The sequence below is a fragment of the Pseudopipra pipra genome, chromosome 10, assembly GCF_036250125.1.
Source record: "Pseudopipra pipra isolate bDixPip1 chromosome 10, bDixPip1.hap1, whole genome shotgun sequence".
NCBI lineage: Eukaryota > Metazoa > Chordata > Aves > Passeriformes > Pipridae > Pseudopipra > Pseudopipra pipra.
Window position 1 is genome coordinate 23,546,613 of NC_087558.1, and position 15,873 is coordinate 23,562,485.

The 15,873-nt window shown below is 57.9% G+C and overlaps 1 protein-coding gene across 4 annotated transcripts; it reads left to right on the top strand.

Moving 5' to 3' along the window:
- The first annotated feature begins 470 nt into the window (after window positions 1–470).
- ETV5 (ETS variant transcription factor 5) lies at window positions 471–14,024 on the top strand. Of its 4 annotated transcripts, none has more exons than XM_064666832.1 (13): window positions 471–609; window positions 1,197–1,333; window positions 1,489–1,597; window positions 1,747–1,794; window positions 1,898–1,948; window positions 6,985–7,114; window positions 7,226–7,492; window positions 9,176–9,435; window positions 10,112–10,171; window positions 10,630–10,698; window positions 11,051–11,220; window positions 11,971–12,072; window positions 12,244–14,024. In XM_064666832.1, exons 2-13 carry the CDS (start codon window positions 1,289–1,291, stop codon window positions 12,463–12,465), a joined length of 1,533 nt encoding a protein of 510 aa, XP_064522902.1. In that variant the 5' UTR covers window positions 471–609; window positions 1,197–1,288; the 3' UTR covers window positions 12,466–14,024. The 4 variants fall into 4 exon arrangements, with proteins under 4 accessions (XP_064522902.1, XP_064522903.1, XP_064522904.1 ...); XM_064666833.1 differs by having other exon boundaries at window positions 472–609; window positions 1,510–1,597; XM_064666831.1 differs by lacking the exon at window positions 471–609 and having other exon boundaries at window positions 1,002–1,333.
- Window positions 14,025–15,873: the final 1,849 nt, after the last annotated feature.

Genomic DNA, 15,873 nt, shown 5'->3' on the forward strand with positions numbered 1-15,873 from the left:
TTGCCCGTGAGGCCTGACGTCCATCCCATTTGTACGGCGTGCAGGTTCCTGGGCACAGTGTGCACGAACCAGGTCCCCGCCACGCCGGATCCGGTCCCTTAGGCTGTCCCACTCCCCACCCTACCCCTCCCAAGGCCGCCCGTTAGCCCTCCAGCCTCCCTCCTGCAGAAGGTCGCGGCCCCTTTAAATGCTGCGCTGCCCCGGCCCCACCCGCCAGCCTTTTTCCCCTTCTATTTTTTTATGAATGAAAAACGTTCCGGGCGGGGCCAGGCAAATCGCGCCGCGCCCATTGGTCGCTGCCGCCCCCGCCCACTCAGCCGGCCTCCAATGGCGCTAGGCGCAGCAGCGCGCGGGCGGGCGCGGAGCGGGGCTGCAGCCAATCCGGTGGCGCGGACCGTCGAGCGGCGGCGTCCCATTGGCCGGCGCGGAGGGTAAACAAGCACGCGGGGCGTGGCGCGGCGGAGGCCGCTGGCTCGGGGGCTGCGGGCCGGCGCAGAGCGGCAGCGCGGTGCCCGGGCTCGGAGCGGCGCCGCGCCTTCCCCGGCCCCGGTCCCGGCTCGCCCCGCTGCCGCTGAGCCCGCGGCGGCTGAGTCCGCGGCGCCCGGCCGGGTACGTGAGGGCCCGGCGGCGGGGGCGAGGCGCGGCCCGGGCCTGGGGCGGGGGCGGTGTTTATGAATGGCGCGGGCCGCGCGGTGTGAATGGCGGGGGGCGCGCGCGAGCGAGCGACGGAGCGAGCGAGCGAGCGCGCGCGCGGGGGAGAGGGGGGGGGCGGAGTTTATGAATGGGGCGCGCGGGGCGGCGTGGGAACGGGCCGGGCTGTGGCGCGGCCCTGCAGCGGTGAGCGCGGTGAGCGGCGGGGGGGGAAGGGGGAAGGGGGAAGGGGGAAGGGGGAGGCCGAGCGAGGGGCGGGGGGGCCAAAGCATGCGGCCCGCCCGCCCCCCCCCCCCCACTGCCTCCTCCCGCCCGCCCGCCCCCCCACTGCCTCCTCCCGCCCGCCCCACTGCCTCCTCCCGCTCCCACGGCGCGTGATGTCACGGCCGTTTCTATAGAAATTAGGTGACATCACGAGCTGGGGGGCTGCGACCCGCCACGGCAGGAGCGGGCCGGCTCCCCGGGGAGGCGCGGCAGCCCCGCACCGAGCCAGTCCCGGGGGCGGCAGGGGCCAGGGTCTGATCCTGACCCCTTCCACCCCCCAGCCTCGCACCTGCCGGAGCCCAGGCGGGACCCCTCTTCCTGGGCCGGCGTCGATGCTGAGCGGGCCGGGGGCACTGCCCGCCTCCCCCGCGCCATGGACGGCTTCTACGATCAGCAGGTTCCCTTCATGGGCCCCGGGGTAAGTTTGCCCTCCCTGATCCCTCTTGACACCTCCGTTCCCGACCTTGGGGGCACCTCCTCCCCATCCTTGGGAGTACTCCCCTTGTCCTTGGGGGCACCCTGCTATCCTTGGGGGCACCCTCCAGCCTTGGGGGCTGTCACTCTCACGGGCAGCTGTTGCCCTGGTCGTTGCAGAAGTCCTGTGCAGAGGAGAGCCGAGGCCGGCCGGGGTCCGATAGGAAAAGGAAATTTTTGGAGACCGACTTGGCCCACGACTCGGAAGGTAGGCAGGGCTGGCCCGGGCGGCCATGGCCTCTCTTGTGCCCCGCAAGACCATCTGCCTCACGTTCGTTGGTTTAGAAATAATCCTGCAAATAATGGCAGTTTTATTTATTCTTCTGTGGAGCACATAAGTCTTTCACTCTGTTCCAGAGCTCTTCCAGGATCTCAGCCAGCTCCAAGAGGCCTGGCTAGCTGAAGGCAAGTGTTCACCTCCACCTTTTGCCATGTAAAATCTCTCTGCGAGCGTTTTTTTTGAGAACTGAAAAAGCCATAAACCCACTTTTTTGTTTGTTTCTTTTAGCTCAGGTCCCCGATGATGAACAATTTGTCCCAGATTTCCAGTCTGACAACTGTAAGTGATTGTTTTGGGTTTTTGTTCTTCAGGGGGGAGGTGGTTTGGGTGCCTGTGCAAAACTTTGCGCTGGGCTTGGAGTTGCTGCCTTAGGAAAGCAGTTGTTGCTGGGGCTAAAACGTGGAATTGTGGGCTTCTGGGAGAAAGCATGTGCAATTTGGGTTCATCGAGATGAAACTTGCAATGTCCTGTCTTTTGTAAATGGGGAAAATCACGGCCCAACGCATGGAAATCTCTCTGACTGATCTCTGGGCTCCTCTGAGACAAGCTGCTTGTTCGTAGTAAGGTGGATTTGCTTCTAAACGCTCCTTTTCCATTTCAAGTGGAAGCGAGAGCCCGTGCTGGGCTCCTTGGTTAGCCACAATCTCTGCAGTTTCTGGAGCTTTTTACAGTCCTGGCCCAGCGCTGCTGGCAAGAGTGGGCCCGAGCGGTGAAACTTGAGCCGCTTTAAGCAGCATTAATCACTGGCAAGCGAGCGCGTTTAAAAGGAGGCCAGTGAAAATGCAGTCCCTCGTGAATTGCATAAGAGCGAGTGTTGGTTCTGAGCCGCGGCGCGTTGCTGGGGCGGGTTAGCGGCGAGGGCAGGGGCCGGGTAATGGCGTGTGGGGCTTGCGCAGCTCCGGGCGCTGCTCTCCGGACGTCTAAGGGTCGCTTGGAGGGGAAGGGGGGGGGAATCAGGATGTTTTGATTCGTTACCTGGCAAACACAAGTAGTAGCTTGGTGTTGGTGACTGGGTTTTGCTGCTGAGCCAGACAGCTACGGAACTTAAAGGAAATCAAATTTAGCCTGCAGTCGAACAGATTTTTCGTTCCGGCTTTGTCACAGCATGCAGCGGGGTATCTCCTCCGACAGCAAACGCATGTTAATTATTGCTCTTTGATTACTTCGGAGTGGGAAGCTTGCCATTAAGCTGTTCCAGACAGCCCAAGTTTCAGATGTGCTTTTCTCCCTGTCTCCCCTGAGATAAAAGGCGAGCCTGGAGTCAGAAACACGACGGGCTGTTGACATCCCGAGCACAGCCCGGCAGCTCTCGCTCGGAGCGGTAGAAACTGCAGTGTGCGTGGGAGGGTGGCTCTTGGAGCTGAAGCTCTTTCCAGTGCCTTTTGGCAGTCTCTTGTTTCCTTGTAACCTGAAGAGCTTAGGGAGGAGAGACAAACTTTTCTGGGTGATGCAGGGAAAAGAGGGGAAAAATAAAAAGGCGTTTGGTCGGGACTCTTAAAATGTTTTGAGCTGCACAGCCCGCAGACCTGGTGTTGAAATGACTTTGTCACTTGAAAAGAGATCTGCCTGCATGACTCCCCACTGCAATAACCTTCCTTAACTTTCCTGAGGAAAGAAAGCAAAGGTTTCCTTTGCTGCTCCTGTGTTGGCTTTGAGGGGGCCCAGACTCAGGTGGAGGGGAATGGGGAGCCTGGCTCTTCCATCCCTGCACTGGAGAGATTTTAAAGAGGAGAGAAACTCCAGTTTACAGCTCTCTGACCCTATTTTCTCATTTCACTCCGGTTTTGAACCCTGTACCATGTAGAAAGGAAGAGAGGGATGGCTCTGGTGCAGCTCCTTCCTGCACCTGGCTTTCACTAATGGAGATGGGCTGCTTTCCTGGTCACAGTGGGGTTCAGTGTCCTTTAGCTGGCCCAGGGGAAGGTAAATCCCTCCTTAGTCCCTACAGATGTTTGTGGGCATGCGTTGGACTCTGTTACTGCAGTCGTGTGCCTTTTCACTGGGGAAGCTACTGCTCTCTTGTTCTGAGCAAACTTCCATCTCCTGCCCCATCATGCATTCCCAGGGCCAAGCTTTCTTGGCACAGCAGCAAAAAGGGACAAACGAGGCTCAGTTTGCACCCCACTGCAATGGGGGGGATCATGCACTGCCACATGTGCTGTGTGGAGTCTTGGAGATGCTCAGAACTGCAACATCCTTCTTGACTTGCTAAAACCCTCTCATAGCTGCCTGCAGCTCCACTGCTTCCTACTTGCTGTTCCCAATTCCATAGCCAAGATCCTCTGCAGAGAGGGGCTTAAAGTTGGGACTTGGGAGCAAAATAACATACTGGAGGGCAGTGGATTGCTGTGCTGGGGAGGAAATCCCACTGTAGAGAAAGCAGGGCTGCTCTGAATGAGGGATGTTTTGTTCTTAGTGCCCTGGACTGAGCAGCAAGAGGCCTGATTCAGTGCTTATAAGTTGAAGAGGGAAGTGGTGGATCCTCCTGGGAAGGCAAGGAGGCCACGGGTAACTCCATGGATGCATCGTGCTGCATCCCTGGCCAGGCATAGGTGTGGGTTCACCAGCAGTGTGGTCCTGGGGAGAAGGGTGTATGTACAGTGTTATACCTCCATGGGTTGTTTATATACCTGAGAAGCGATGGAATCATTCTGAGGAGATCAAGCATCACAGCAGATGGTTTGTTCCCCGGGTACTTGTGGCCTCTCTGCATGGTAGGCACGTGGCAAAAGCCACGGGCGGGACACGGAGTGGGTTTTCTTACACACCAGAATGAAAGCAGGAGGTTTGTTTGTGAGGAAGAGTCGTTTAAACAAAGGAAAACAGGAGCCCGGCTTCTATTTCTGGCTCCTCTCCTGGTGTGACCTTGGGTGCGTCCTGTGGTGTCGGGAGATGGAGGGGCAGGCGCCGAGCTCCGCTCCCAGAGCTCAGCTCCCAGGTGACGGCTTGAGCGGGTGCCAAGGTCCCTGCGCTGGGAGTGCTGGTTTAGTTCCCTTCCCCTTGGTTTGGGCAGTGGGTGCCACTGGCAAAGCCAGTGTCCTCCAGGCTCGGCATTTTGGAGGTCCGTTTATGCTGGTGGGCGGGAACAACCTGCCCGGTCTCTCACCAAGGGATTCACTGGGAATTCAAGGCCTCGAGTGGCTTTGGGGTATCACCATTTTCCATGGGAGACCTCTTCGCTGATGGTTGGCATGGTTGGCATTTGGGGCATCTACAGTTTGACTGGTTATAAGGCACTGTGATGGTTTGCCTGAGCTCCCCCACTTTCCCTTCCTACCTGGGCACAGCAGTGGCATGTGTAGCTGGTCCCTTGCCCAGCCTCCCTGGGATCCTTTCATCCCTAGGGGCTAAAGCAGACCAGAGAGGGGCTGTCAGGCACCCACAGGCACTCTCGCTGCTCCCATGGCTTAGCCCTGGCATGGATCTGCCCAGGCATGTTCTCCAGCCCCATCTGTAGTTGAGCTGCTCCCTCTGCCTATTTTTATGTATTTTTTTTAGCTTTAAATTATAGTGCCGAGGGCAGGACCGGAAAGGGTAAAAGTGCTCATGCATCCTTTGAGGCACTGGGTGCTGGGGCAGGGCTCTCCTTCCCAGGGAACCCTCCAGCCTGGCTGCTCACTGCTGGGATCCAAACCCAGCACCTTCCCCACAAAAGCTGCACCACCAGCCTTGGTGCCCCCTCGGCTCCTGCAGCCTCGTCAGCCATGAGCTGGGCACCAGGAGTGCCTCTCAGGAGCAGCGCTGGCTGGCCCCGCAGTGTTTGTGTAAGGAATCCAAACGTTGCACGGAGTCCGGGCTTGGACAGCTGGTCTCTGTTAGGATCTTAAGGCTCATTTCCCTTTTTTTTTGAATGGCAGAGCTAAGCTCTGGGGAAATTTTTCCTTTCTTTTTTTTTTTTTTTTTTTCTCTTCCCTCAGCCACATGAATGGAGCGCTCCGAAGTGTTTGTGAATGGAGGGTGGTGCCTGCTCAGGGACTGGAGGGTTTTTTTTTTCAATGAATAACCAGACCCCATTGTACGACTGGCGGAAAAACAACCCGCTCCAACAACACGGAGCCTGTTTGGGAGAACCATGCCCGCAATAGGCAGCTGGAGCCCTTCCAAAGCCAGTTCCCCTTTGCTTTCCCGTGGCTCGTGGGGCGCCTGGACTTTGCTGCCGCCGTGCCGGCCCCCTGTTAAGGCTGGAAATGCTGAGAGCGGCAAAACCTCGCTGGGGAGGGGGGAAGGAGGAGGAGTGGGATAAATCCGGCTTGGGAGCCAGTGGAAGGCGTGTGGGGGGCTGTGCTGGCTCGGCGCTGGGCTTTGTGTTTCAAATCCTTCTCGGGGGGTTTTATGCCTTCGGTACCAGCTGTGCTGGGCCCTTGCGAGGAAGGGGGACGGGTAGAGAGGGAAGTCAGCAGCTCTTTAAAGGTTTTGACAAATTAGGGGAGCAGCTAATTACCTGGCAAGCTGTGAACAGTTGTCCTGGAGCTACTCCTCTCTGCTGTAGCTGGGCTGTGTTTAGGCTTTGCATGAAGCTAATACTCCACTTCCGATTAGTCTTGGCTCTCCTCTGAGGCACTATTTAGGTGCAGATCTCTGAGGCGCTTTCCCTTTCCTAGAGCGCCTGCTTTTAGAAATTAATTAGCTTAAGCATATATTATTCAGTTTATAATTATATATAGCAAGTGGGCTTGGGAGTGGGTAGTGAGGATTTGGGTTTAATGGGATGTTTGTCACTGGAGCTCATACAATTGTGGGACCCTGGGAGAGGGTCCGCTTGGAGCACCTTGGCTGGGGGAAGGTGGATCCTGTTTACTGACTCTCTGGAAGATGGGTATGCCCCTGTGAGGACAAGTGGGTTGCTGTGTTCTGTTTATGAGCTCTTGGAGCTCCAGTCTGTCAAGCCCCTGCATTCCTTGCTCCACGGTTTGGGGGAGCAGCCGCTGCCTGTGGTGCCTGGGCTCGGCTCCACTTGCTGAGGGGCTCTGGCCATGGCTGTTGTCTCGTCTATGGCTGTTGTCAAGCTACCTGTTCCCCTTTCACAGCCCTTGCTCTGCCCCTCTTGGATCCCAATGGGGAAGGACTCCCCCTCTATGAGCAATGTCCTGGGCTGCTGTGACTGTCCCAGTTCTGCCCTCCCCTGCCACCCCAGCTCACTCCACTGCCAATGCTGGGGTCTGCTGGGGCACCTTCCTGCCCTGGTTCAGTTGTCTGATACTCCTGGGGCATAACTCAGCACCTGATTCCCAAGCAAAGAGCACCGAAGCAGATGCTCCCAGGGGTGATGTCCCCATTGCTCTCTCCGATGTGTATCTTCCTCGTTCTCCTTGCAGTGGTCCTGCACGCCCCACCTCCGGCAAAGATCAAGCGGGAGCTGCCCAGCCCGTCCTCGGAGCTGTCATCCTGCAGCCACGAGCAGGCTCTCTGTGCTGGCTATGGGGACAAGTGCCTCTACAACTGTTGGTAGGTAGCGCAGGGACAGCCGCTGCCTGCAGACCCCTCAGGGGCTCCCTGTCATGCGGGCGGGGTCCCCGTTGGTGCCTCCGTCAGCCCCTGGCCCATCTCCTTTGGCAGTGCCTATGACAGGAAACCCCCCGCCGGGTTCAAGCCATTAACGCCGCCCACCACGCCGGTGTCCCCTGCGCACCCTGGATCGGCCCTGCCGCCACCGCCACCACCGGCCCCGGCCGTGCCCGCGGCTGCCCACGGGGCGGCCCCGGCCCCGCACGCGCTGCAGGAGCAGCGGCAGCAGCAGCAGCCCTTTGCTGTGCCACGGCCACCACACCCGCCCATGCACATGCCAAAGATGATGTCTGAGAACCAATACCCCACAGAGCACAGGTAAGGTGTTCCCCACCCCGGCAACCGCTGGGGGGGTTATGAGGACTCTTAGGGTGGGTCAGTGACCCCAAAGCGTGGGGAAGGAGGAGGGATGCCTGTCCCTTTGTCTCCATGCTGCGATTGCAGACGGTCGGCCAAATGTTGCTGCCTGGGGTCCCATGTGGCAAAACTTGCTACTTCCTATTGAGATCTTGCAGCTCTTTCTCCTGCTAATGGGGAACCTCTCCTCCCAGCCCCTGGAACACCAGGCAGAGCCTTTGCCTCCCCCTCCAGAAAGGTGAGGGAGGCAGAGGCTGCCTCCTGCATCCATCCCTGTGCCAACAGGTGATGGTGCTGAGTCAGGGCTCTGCTCTCCTCATTCCCATCCACTGCAGCTCTGCCCCCAAACCGAGCCCTGCTGGGCTGGGGAGCTGTGATCTTTCCTGTCCTGTCCCTGTGCACCGCTAGGCTGGGGGTTGGTCCTGAGCTCCCTTTTGTATCTCATTGCATTACTGTGATTTTGGGGGCTGTGGAAGAAGACCCCTGCTCCCTCTTTCCTCTTCAAGCTGTGGCTTCATCCCCCATCACTCCCCTGTCCCTGGACACTTTTCCAGTCCTCAACCTCACCATGGGTTTGCTCCCAAGGGTGCTCTCAGTAGGTGCCACAGCGCAGGTCACAGAAGACCTCTGGCTTTGCTTTTGGCCTGATGCCCTTTGCTGTGACAGCCACTCTCTCACCCCTATGGTCATGGGGCTAGATGTGGCAGCCTGGCAAAGACCATGCAGTGGGGCCATGGAAACCCTTGGAAAGTGCCCACAGCAGGTGAACATCCCTCCCCAGCAAAGCGGAGCTCTGGGTGACCTTTGAGCTATGCGGGGGGCTGGCTGCGACCCCTTGGGAAGCACCGTGCCAGTGTGGGGCTTGGGTTTCATTCAGGAAGGGCAGAGGGACATGGCTCGGAAATGGAGTAATCCCAGCCCGGCAGCTGGGAGAGCTCCGGTTACAAAGCCAAATGGTGCAGGGCCGGCCGAGAGGAGCCAGCACGGAGATCCGAGATCGCCTTTCAAGGTGCCGGAGGACGGGGGGATGCGGCAGCACACCCTCGAGATGGTCCCTCATCCACTGCCACCAGCAGAGATCGTGCTGGGGCTCAGACCAGTGGTGGCAGCACCCTGGAGCTGAAAATAGTGCTCTCTGCTGTTGAGTTCAAGGTTTAATCCCGGCTGCGCAGGCGGATTAGCAGCCGGCTGGAGTTGCAGAGTGGATTTGGCTTTGCGTAAGCACCCACCCATGCGCAGCATCCCCGGGCCCTGCAGTGCTGCCCCCCGCCCTGGGGCCAGGTTTTACTGGTTTACAGCATTAGGACTGTTGTGGGCTGTTTTTTTGGTTCCTTTTCTCACTCCTTTCCAGATATCTGAAGCCCAGAGTGCTTTTCTGTGATGGGCCATGTGCTATCCTGCCCTTTCAGCATGGGGTCCCCAGTGCTTGGAAGGGGATGGGGCTCCTCAGCACCCCACTGGGTCCCCATGGGATTAGCCCCTGTGGTGGCCATGCTCCCGAGGAACCATCCCAGCCTGCTGTGGGTGCACCCTGGGAGCACCCCAAGCTGAAGACACCCAACTGTCATGCAGTCCTGGTCTGGGATGGGAACTGGCAGCAGGGCTCATCCCCACTCTGCAGTAATGCCGTGTCCTTTCCCCCAGGTTTCAGAGGCAGCTGTCTGAGCCCTGCCACCCCTTTCCACCGCAGCCCGGGGTCCCAGGGGACAGCCGCCCCGTCTACCACCGTCAGCTGTCGGAGCCCCTGGGCCCGGCTGCCCCCCGCCCCCCTCAGGGATTCAAGCAGGAGTACCATGACCCGCTCTATGAGCCCAGCGGCCCCGGCCTGCCTGGCCCCCCTGGCCACGGCTTCCAGCCCCCCATGGGCATCAAGCAGGAGCCCCGGGACTACTGCATTGACTCAGGTGGGTGTGAGTTGGGGGGTGGCCAGGTGCTGGGTGGGGTTACACCACTGACACCCAGAGGAGCAGAGCATCTCTGCCGTCATCATGGTGGGTTCAGGGTTGAGCCTCAGGCAGTGGGTGCTGGAGTTTCCATAGTGCTGGGATACTGCTTTGCCTTTTTCTTTCCTCTCTCTCCTCCTCCCTTTCCAAAGCCAGGGAATAGAGCAGGCATTCACCCAATGCTGTGTGGTGTGGTCAGTGCCATAGCCAAGGGCTGGGGTGCCCCACGGCACCCAGCGGGTCCCCCTGCAGCCCTGGCCTGGGGCTAGCTGTGATTGCTGGCTGCTGGACCCCACCAGCATCACGGAAAAATCCTCTAATCGCCTTAGGACCTAAAAATATCCCAACCTCGGGATGGAGGGTGGCACAGCCGAGCAGATGGTAGGGGAGGCGCAGTGGTGCCTCCCTTCCTGTGGGGCCTGTGAGAACCTGAGCTGACTTAGCCTTTGCTCCAGTGTTCATTGCAGTGCCACCTCAAGTCACACTGAGTTTTTCCCCAATGTTGAGGGTGGATGCAGGGGACCGGGGAGGGGGGAAGATGCCTGGACTTTGCCGCAGGACATGCTTGGGGTAGGAAATATGCTTGGTGGGACCCACGGGATTTACATCCTTAATGTCACCTTCATCTCCCTCGCAGAAGTGCCTAACTGCCAGTCCTCGTACCTACGGGGGAATGTCTTCCCCAGCAGCCATGACGGTGAGTGACCTCCCCCGTTCTCCCCCTGTTCATGGCATCCCTGGTGGGTCCCATCCCATCCCTCTTTTGGGGCAGGCAGTACCTTCCAGGAGGCCAGCAGAGCTTCTGGTCACCCTGAAAACGCCCCCAGGAGCACGGTGGTGCCTGTGAGAGCCGCATGCACCGGCACCAGCACTAAAAGCAGCCAGCAGCCCCTGCGAGTGTGCCGTGAGGGCACGGCAGCGCCGTGTAATCTGGGATAATATGCCTGATATAGCTGCTAAGAGGGTTTTGGTTCCGCCAGCTCCCCGGAGTGAGGGGGGGCAGAGCTGCGCGGTGCTCAGCCACTGAAATAACTGGGGTTGAGTCTGCTGCTGGAGCTGGGGATAGGGTCTTGTGCTGGGTTGGGCCAAGCTGGGGTTTGTCAAGCCACCAGAGTGGTTGAGACACTGTGCTCACTGAGGGTCTTTTCCCCATAGGATTTTCATATGAAAAGGACACACGATTGTATTTTGATGACACGTGCGTGGTACCAGAGAGGCTGGAGGGTAAGAGTCTGACCCCAGAGGAGGCCTGCAGGGGGACCAGGGCTCATGGAGGGAGATGTGGGGATGCTGGGATCCACAGTGTCTGGCTTTTAAAGCCAAGCAGTGCTGGTACAGTGCTCTCACGAGCTGCTGAGCACCATCCCACACGGCATCTTGGCATCGTCGCCATGCCCATCTCTGTCCCTGCCACCTTCCTGCCTGCAGCACCTCTTCCCTCTCCCACCCCATGGCCTGATCCTGCTCAGCTGTCTCAGGGATGACCTCAGTGTTGCTGTACATGTCTGTTGCTGGTGACACAGCCTGGCAGAGGGGCAGAGCCAGGGTGTTTAACCAGGTGTCTCTGTGCGGGCAGGTAAGGTGAAGCAGGAGCCCACCCTGTACCGCGAGGGCCCTCCTTACCAGCGGCGTGGGTCCCTGCAGCTCTGGCAGTTCCTCGTCACCCTCCTGGATGACCCTGCCAATGCCCACTTCATCGCCTGGACTGGCCGGGGCATGGAGTTCAAGCTGATCGAGCCTGAGGAGGTACGAGCGGTGGTCCTGCCCTCAGGCTGGGCAGTGGCCGCGGGGGATGCAGGAGAGGGCTGGATCCTTCCCATGCAACAGCATGTTCACGCTCGCACTTGAAGCGAGACACGTGTCTTTACTCTCCAGGTAGCTGTAGAAATTTGCCTTTAACCTCTTCCGCTGCCTCTTGGCGTGGCACGTGCCAGCCCCTGAAGCTGCAAGTGGTCACCAGATGCGGTGGCGTTGCCTCTGTGCTGTGCCTTGCCGAGACCTGCTGCTCCACCAAGGCTCCCTCCTTCCCAAACTGCTCCCATCCTTTGCCCTGGGTTCCCAGCAGCGGCTCCGTGCTGGCGCGCTGCCGTGCTGGAGCCGTGTGGCTCCGCGGGAGGGTGACACAGAGGAAGAAGCTGTTTGGGGAGTAATTGAAAGCAGCTGTAGCAAGCACAGAGCTGTGCATTGTGGGTAATTACCCATAATGTCTCTTATGCCATGCATGGAAATTGTGGTTTTTTGAAGCAGCTTTTTTGGCAGGCTCCCCCTAATCAAATGGCTTTTGATTCGGCTCCCGGTTTGGCGGTGGCTGCGTGGTCGCAGCTGGAGTGTGTATAATGGCAGGCAGGGCACCACTCCTGGACCACGGCGATGCCTTCACCCCCGGCTGCATCAGCCCTCTGAAACGAGCCCCTTTTCATTTCTGTTGCGATTTCATGTGAGGATCCACGTCCAGGCCCTCACTGGAGCCCTGACTGCTGCCACCTCTCCCCGCAGGTAGCACGGCGCTGGGGCATCCAGAAGAACCGGCCAGCCATGAACTATGACAAGCTCAGCCGCTCCCTGCGCTACTACTATGAGAAAGGCATCATGCAGAAGGTGAGTAACCCCACCTGCCACCCCACAACGGGGCGTGACTGTCCCCCACTGTCACTGTGGCATCCTAAGGGGCAGCAGGAGGGGGGTTAGCTCCGGTGTCAGGTGTGCAGTGCTTCCCCAGGACAGGGTGAAAGTTCAGGGTGCTTCTCACGCCCTCCCTCCTCCTCACAGGTTGCCGGTGAGCGGTACGTCTATAAATTCGTCTGTGACCCCGACGCCCTCTTTTCCATGGCCTATCCCGACAACCAGCGCCCTTTCCTGAAGACAGAGCCCGACTGCCCGGTGCCAGAGGAGGAGACAGTGCCGCTGACGCACTTCGAGGACAGCCCAGCATTCCTTCTGGAGATGGATCCCTGTGGCAGCCTTCCCTATGCAGAGGGCTTCGCCTACTGACTCGGCCGGCCGGCAGAGCCACTGGCACTAGCGCATCCACCTGGGGCAAACGTTGTTTTCTAAAGAATATTTTTGGCTGTTCATAAGGAGAAAAAAAAGCACCCAACGACAAACCGCGTGGGTGCACACACAAATTGGAGGGATCTAAAACACCCCACGTGTGCCACCGATGAATTCCCACCCTTCCTGTCCAAGGGCTAGTGCACAGGACTGCCCGTGGCCGGCACCTCCTGCCACACATCAGCGTGATGTTTTGGGGCGCCGGGAGCCTAAAGCTGCAGTGTCTGCCCCAGGCTCTGGCTCTGGCAGTGCCCCAGGACTGGGCTGCGTGGCCGCCGAGCCAATTGTCACGACAATCTGCTTTGCATCGAGCACAATCCGCGTAGCTGCCTTGTGTGGTGGAAAGGGCTTTGATTTGCACAGAGAGGAGGGATGCAGGGGGGCTGCCTTGGCCAGCACCCCAGGGCTGATGTGTGCAGCATCCTACCCCAACCCTGAGAAGCCTTCTGCCTTCTTCCCGAACCCCCCTCCTCATATAACCTGTTGTTCCCATATAATCCACTGCATCCTCTCCGTGCCCCCTTCGATCCTCCTCAGCTCTGGCTGCAGCCCATGGGTTGCATTTTAGGGGAGGAGACCCTGACACTAATTCCCTCCTTGTTTTGGTTTTATTTTTTGTTTTGTTTTTGTTTTGGGGGGGTTTTTTTTGATGTTTTAGGAAAATAAGAAAGGTTTCTAAACTGATTTTTGTAGATTTTTTGTATTTTAAGGCAAAGCTATTTTTTGCAGCCCGGCTGCTGTTCCCGGAGCCCCTGGAGACACCCCCATGGCTTTCCCGGTGGCATGCTTGCAGGGTCAACCCTCAATGCCTGTGGCTCCCTGGGATGGCTGCCGAAGGATCTAGTCCACTCCATTTCACTGCTCCAGTCCTCTTTCTCGGGGAGCCGGGACTGAACCCCGGTGTCGGCTCGGCTGCGCTCCCCCTGCTCGGCATGGCCTCGGAGCTGGGCTGTAAGGCTGAGGTGGGCAGGGATGGGGGGTCCCCCACCCCCCTTCCTGGGTACTCCACTTCTCTCCAGCTCCCCCCTCCCCGCTGCACCTCCTAACACTCATCCACCACTCGTATATCCATCCCTGCCTCCCCCGCACCAGGCTACATGTTTTCATTGTAAATGCTGTATAGGAATTTTTTTCTCTTCTTTAGTTAGCTTCGGTTGGAATTTTTGGGGGTTTGTTTGGTTTTGGGTTTTTTGTTTTTTTTTTTTTTTTTTGGCTGATTCATTCTTTTTTGGGGAAGTATGAAGATTAACTCACGAAGACTTGGTTACTCTCCCCATGGGGGCTGCAGTGGCCTGTACCCATGGGGAGCATTCGGTTTTTGGGAACCCCACCTTGGGGACAGGGTTTTAACCATTTGCTCGGTGTGGCAGGTCTGCAGTGCAGAAGGGGTTAATCTGAGGACTGATTTGAAATATCTTTACTCAAGCAGGGCTATGTATCTCCTGCAAAGCTGCATTACATTCTGTACTGTGTACAATAAAGGATCTTGCTTCATGTTCCTCCCAGGCTACCTGGGCTCCTGCTTTGCCTGCACCCTGGGATGCTTCCTGGACCGGGAGGGAGCCTCTGGGTGTGCTTGTGGAATCTGAAGTGGTCTAGAGTACAGGCCATCACTTGGGGCCTGCAGGGCTGTGTGCCTGGAGCTGGGACCGGGTCAGCAGGGCTGCTCTCACCCCAGTTCTGGGCTCGTTGCTCCTGGATCTGGATGCTGCCATGGCTTTCACAAAGCTGCATCCAGTGAGAGGATCCATTTGGAATGGGGGTGGCTTCTTCCCAGTGAGGTGCAATTTAATATTGCTTCCTTCCCAGGGTTTCTCCATTAGTGGGTCCTTCCCTTTCCCCAGGGAACCCAAGCCTCTGCCATCAAGCAGTACTAAAGCTGGTGGGGACCTCTTAGGGAAGCCCCTCCTGGAGTTCCTGGTAGCAGTCCCCCAGCACCTTATAGCTCCATTTCTAGGCTAGAAAAAAATCAAGGATTTGCAAAAATCTGAAGAAGGTGGGTGGAGGGAAAGGGCTGCTCCATAGATTCAGTTAAAGGGTCTGTGTTTCCCCTGATGTGCTGAAGAAAAGCTCAAACACCCCAGAACTGCCCAGTCCCATTGGCTCAATTTTAGCTGGGCTAAGCCAGGGTGTCCACTGGCTCCCAGCCCGTCCCATGCAGGGTGGTGGGCTGATGCTGTTGGAGATACTCTGACAGCTCTTCTCTTGCAGGTTTTCATTGCCCTGCCAACCCCCATCCTTAGACGTGGCAGGGGAGAGATGGAAGGTCCTTATAGAATCACAGAGTCATAGAATCAGCTGGGTTGGAAGGGACCTCAGAGATCATCAAGTCCAACCCTTGATCCACTACCGCTGCAGTTACTAGACCATGGCACTGATGCCACATCCAGTCTCTTTTTAAAAATCTCCAGGGATGGAGAATCCACTACTTCCCTGGGCAGTCCATTCCAATGTCTGACCACCCTCTCTGTAAAGAAATTCTTTCTAATATCCAACCTAAACCTCCCCTGGCACAACTTGAGACCATGCCCTCTTGTCTTGCTGATAGTTGCCTGGGAAAAGAGACCAACCCCCACCTGGCTACAACCTCCTTTCAGGTAGTTGGCATTATGTGCCATGATACTCTTTATAGACCTTGCCTAGATCTGCTCTGGCCATCAGCCACATGGTCCTTGAGCATCTCTTCTTCCATTGTGCCTAAAGTATTAAGCTGAGCAGAGAACTGTGGCTGTCTCCCAGCCCGGGCAGAGCAAAACAGGATCTCAAACACCCAGCAAAAACAATTCATCTGGCATGAAGCCTTCCAGGAGCTAAATCAGCTGCTCAGCCCCAGGAGACACCTCCTTCCACTCCCTAGGGAGCTCCATGCCAGGCTCTCAACCCTATCCCATTTTTATTTTCCACAAAGCTCTGTCCTCTGCCCAAGGCTGAAAAACCCAGGTGATCTGAGCTCCAGACAGCGCCTGGTAATCCCACCTTCGATGGGGATTTTAGCAGACTGAGTCCTGGTGCTCAGGATGGAGGAAGGGGAAAATGGGGCCACCGGCAGCCCAGCCGGCAGGCAGATGGCTCAGGGAGACGGGACCTCGACCCGGTGCACGGCAAGCGTGTGGGACCAGTTATGGGTGGTGAGGATGAGCAGATAAGGCAAAGCCTTCATCAAGCATTTTGTCACACCACAACCCTGACCCCAACCCTGCAAATCCTGCTGTGGGCAGGGCTGTGGGCCCAAGGGCTTTGCTCTTGCAGAAGGGAGAGGATGGGAGATGAGATGTTTTCCTATTTCAGCCTGTCAGCGTGGGACAACAGAGTTCAGGCCCCAAAGGCATTGATACCACACTGGCTTTT

Excerpts from the sequence above, each read along its gene's own strand:
- ETV5 (XM_064666832.1), top strand. The coding sequence starts at position 1,289 with ATGGACGGCTTCTACGATCAGCAGGTTCCCTTCATGGGCCCCGGG. Across the intron at positions 7,115-7,225 it reads AAGTGCCTCTACAACTGTTG|TGCCTATGACAGGAAACCCC; the intron begins GTAGGTAGCGCA and ends CTCCTTTGGCAG. Across the intron at positions 9,436-10,111 it reads GGACTACTGCATTGACTCAG|AAGTGCCTAACTGCCAGTCC; the intron begins GTGGGTGTGAGT and ends TCTCCCTCGCAG.